This window comes from Lotus japonicus, chromosome 4 (genome assembly GCF_012489685.1).
Source record: "Lotus japonicus ecotype B-129 chromosome 4, LjGifu_v1.2".
Lineage (NCBI taxonomy): Eukaryota > Viridiplantae > Streptophyta > Magnoliopsida > Fabales > Fabaceae > Lotus > Lotus japonicus.
This window is the reverse complement of record NC_080044.1, coordinates 60,158,874-60,163,165: the sequence shown is the minus strand read 5'-3', so window position 1 is coordinate 60,163,165 and position 4,292 is coordinate 60,158,874. Positions and strand designations below refer to the sequence as shown.

The following is a 4,292-nucleotide window of genomic DNA, read 5'->3' as shown; positions in this document are numbered from 1 at the left end:
CATCGTGATTTTGACTTGATCATAATTTTTATTTGTGTATTCAATTCTACACTAGAAAACCTCATAATCACTTTTAAAGAATTAGAATCAATTCTCCAATTCAGAAGTTACTATATACTCGTATAAGTTTCTCACCGGAACTAATTTTGGTTTCAAAAAATTAATAGTTTTATAGATGAAAGATTTCAAAGCATGCCAAATTGACTATGAAGGAAAACTAAGAAGGGACTTATGTCAAGCAAAATGAAGAATCAGAGACAGGCACAAAATAAAATATATAAAAATAGACATATAGGGGGAGAAGATTAGAAAATCCATTTGCCAATTGTGTGGTAGTAGCTAGCAACTATCAATTGTTCAAAACATTTTGGAGGGAGACAGTAATTGAATTGAAGGGCATCAAATGAAACTCAACTCCAGATTAAGATTCCACGTTTTCCCATTGCTGAGCACAGACCCAATCATTCAATACGACCATGAAGAGGACATGGACCCCATGAAATGAACGGTCCTGATTGATGGATGGTGGGCCTTATTATCCCAGTAGGGTCATTTAAGACTCACCATGGTGATGGATCTCTCTGTGATGCCATTGCCAGCAACAACTGCTCCATTAAAAGAGCAAAAGAAAAAGATTAATTTTTTTAAAAAAAGAACAGAGAAGATGGGGAATGATCCACCTGTTTGTCAGTGACATGGTACATTGGTTTGGGCAATAACCAGCACCTTGACCCCACCACCTGACCCAACACCTGGAACCCGATAAGGCCCCTGACCCTACCCAACGTCCTATTACCCCTAATTCTTAATCATTCATGCAGTAATAAACCCATTTCCTCACATTCTCAATGATCAAAAAGCAATGTAAAATTTAATATCACCACACTCACTGGCAGTAACAATCACTGTTTTATCCATCCCTTTTATTTTACCACACGAGCATTCTGGCCCAGAAAGATAGAGAGAAAAGTAAAAGAAAGTAAAAAAATAACCCCAAAATAATGCCTGTTAGGTAGGGAACTAACTCAGCAAAGAAGTGATGAGTCGTTTTCTTCGTTTCTCTCTTCCACATGAAAAGCATCAAATTACAAAGCAAATAAAGAGAATTGCACAAACAATGATGATCATAAGATACTATTGTGTAGTGATAAATAAATACTCTCAAAGAAGACATCTTTTTTACCCCACAAGAAAAAAATAACAGGCAGAGGCAAATACCCAAATGTTAAATAGTGTCATCTTCTCAATCCCAAACCCTAAAAAGTAAAAAACCAACCCTCTTAATCTTCTTCTCTTCTCTTGCAATTTGCATCAACCCCATCTCCTCCAAAATCTTAATCACACTAAAAAATTAATCTTTTGGAATAATAAATAATAATAAAACTCAATTTTGAAGATCAATCAATCAACCAAACCTCTCACGTGTGTTAATTAAACACAACCACTACTACACAAGCAAGAAGAAGAAGATCATGAAGCTGGTGGTGGTGGATGAAATGATGAACATGATTGATGCTTCTTCTTCTAAGAGTCGTGGCTGGTGCTGTTATCATGGCGTTCATCATGGCTTCCACCACGGTGTGACTGTTGAGACCCACTTGGTTGTTGTTGTTGCTGAGACTCAGAAACAGAACGATTATAAGCACTTAACCCTGCAAGCATGTTCAAATGCCCTTCATGATGATTCATGTTGTTGTTTCCACTACCCATTTGTTGTTGTTGCTGACCCGGTAACAAGGCCATGGGTGTTGGAAAATTCATGAAATGTAACCCACTTGACATGGTTCCTCTGTATAAAGCACTGTTGTTCATCGGTGGAAAAGTCCAAACAGGGTCATTACCACTACCTCCGCCGCCACCACCACCACCACCGCCGCCGATACCCATGACTTGGTTATTGGAATTCGCCTGCACCATCCATATGTTCGCCGGAATCTGACTAGCCGGAATCGCGCCTGCACTTGACTGGAGGAGATAGCTTCCCATCTGGTCATGGTGATGTTCCGATGGTCTTCTCTTCCTTCCGAGGCTTTCTTCTGTAGTTGTTTCTGATAAGTCAATGGTCGACGACGACGGCGCGCCGCCGCCGCCGTCGCGGAGCTGCTGCTCCTGCTTTGCCTGCTGCAGCATCCCGGCGGCGAGGTTGCCGGATTGGAAATTCAGCAGCGTTGTCCCGACGCCGGAGTTGTCGGAGGAAAGTCCGATCCCGGGGAACATGCTCCGCCGTTGCTGGACGGAGAAGTTCGGGTTGAAGTACGAGGATCTGAGCTGGGAAGGAACCGACATGGAGGAGCCAGAGCTACGGAGCGAGATGTTGAGCGAGGTGAAGTTCGCCGGGATTGTTCCCGTTCCGGTGGCGGCGATGACGGCGGGCTCAGCCTGCTGGAGGAGCCACTCGATGGTCTCGCCGTCGGACTTGTGGCCGAGCTCGCGGGTGAGTTGGAAAACTCTAGCGGCGCAGAGGGCCGGCATTCGGATACGCCTGCCGCGGCCCTCCACCTTGGTGTGGCGGTCCTTGGTGGAGGTCCGCTTCGGCGGAGGTTTTTTCCCCTGAGCTGGATCCTCCGGTGCCGGTACCAGCTGCTGGTTATTGGATCGGGTTGAATTGGACGTGCTGGGTTGTTCTGCAGAGATTGCTAGGGAAGGGTATGGGGAGGAGGTGGAGCACGAGGCGGCGGGTTCTTGGTCTTCTTTCTTCTCCAGGAGCTGGAATGGGAAGTTCTGACGGTGGTGGTGGTGGTGGAAATCATCACCTCCGTCCATGATCGCATGGAGAAGGAGAAGATAGAGAATGAAAAGTTGTAGTGTATGTGTTTGTTTATTTGTGTGAGTGAGTGAGTGTGATCAGTGAGTGTATAGTTTAATCTGTGTGGTGGGTCTTTCTTTCTCTCATTCTCATAACTGAAAATATATTTAGAGGAAGAGATGTGTGTGTGTGTCTAGTTATTTGTTTCTTCCTTTGCCCTTGGAATTGATGTGGTTTAGAGAGAGAGAGAAAGAAGAGTGAGAGGAGATAAGGGGTAGCTAGGAGTGGGAGGGCAACAAGAGCTTTAAGCAACAAAGATAATGAGTGGGAATTATATGGGTGAGCTTTAAAAAGCATGGTTTTTTTCAGAAAAGAAATTGCTTTGTTGTTGTGATGAGCTTTTTCATTGTATAACTTGATATTTCTTGTTTTTTTTTTCATTTTCCTTTTAGTTGTATGGACAGCTTGAAGTGGAAAAATCTTAGATATTTGTTTGTTTTGATTTGTGAAATTTTTTATGTGATGGAAGGCTGAAGTTAGTTCCATCTTTTCAATCGGTATCCACCATCAACAACACTGATTAATCTCTTAATAGCTGGTGCTCGTGTAGCGTTAGTCTGGAAACAATAGATCATAAAATGTGCTTAATTTTGCATTGAAATATCGAACTCATGGTTAAGAGATGAGGTGAAGAACCGACCAACGAACAAAACCTCATGGTTGAGTTAGTTCCCCTTTTGAATGTGGTTGGACACTGAGGGTGAGGCTGGCTCTTTGGTTCAGACTCCACGTGAGGTGCTCTTTTTTATCATTCAATCCATAAAGACAATGGTGGCCGATGTGGGACACCATCCCAAGTCAAAAAATTGAAAGACCTGGAAAGGAAAGATTATGGAGCGGGTCCCGTCCCATTCAAGTAATCATTTCATTTTGCCTTTGCCCTTTGCCTTTTGTTCTGCACCTTTGCTGGGAAACTTTGGGATTCCTCAAATCCACCTTTCCCATGGGCCTAATTAGACACCATTTAGTTTCACATCAGATTACATGCTCAACTTCACACATCAATGGTCCCTTAATGTGGGTTACTACATACTCATTTAGGAGGATCCCATGGATTATCCAAACTTCGTTTCATCTTCATCACTTTTTTGCCCTCTAAGGGTGTTTACTTGTCCATTATCAAATGCCTTAAATAGGGATGTTTAGTTGCACTAAGCCACCAATCCTCTCAATCAATTCATTTCTCAATTTCACTTTTGATCCAAATCAAACAAATGGCATTTTCCAATTCAGAATCATTAGATTTGAAGGGTATCATGGGAAAAAGACAACATGTTATACACAAGGGGAATTTTGTAGTCACTCAACCTATGCTATTGCGAGTTATCTTGTTTCAGCATTAGGACCACAAGTGGCACATGGAAAATGGATCTAAATCAATGTAAAGTTTCAGAGAGAACAAGCAGTGGCCATGGTTGTTTATAAGGGACGTCAATTTCAACATTGCTTATTGGTTACACTCTTGAAGTTGAGGCTGACACTGTTC

At 42.6% G+C, this 4,292-nt stretch overlaps 1 protein-coding gene across 1 annotated transcript; it reads right to left on the bottom strand.

Annotated features, from left to right (window-relative positions):
* Positions 1-1,106: 1,106 nt before the first annotated feature.
* Positions 1,107-3,070, bottom strand: LOC130713585 (transcription factor TCP14). Its single transcript, XM_057563360.1, has one exon. The coding sequence runs from the start codon at positions 2,761-2,763 to the stop codon at positions 1,525-1,527; it is 1,239 nt and encodes a 412-aa protein (XP_057419343.1). The 5' UTR covers positions 2,764-3,070; the 3' UTR covers positions 1,107-1,524.
* Positions 3,071-4,292: the final 1,222 nt, after the last annotated feature.

Coding starts and splice junctions, on each gene's coding strand:
- LOC130713585 (XM_057563360.1), bottom strand. CDS start 2,763: ATGGACGGAGGTGATGATTTCCACCACCACCACCACCGTCAGAACTTC.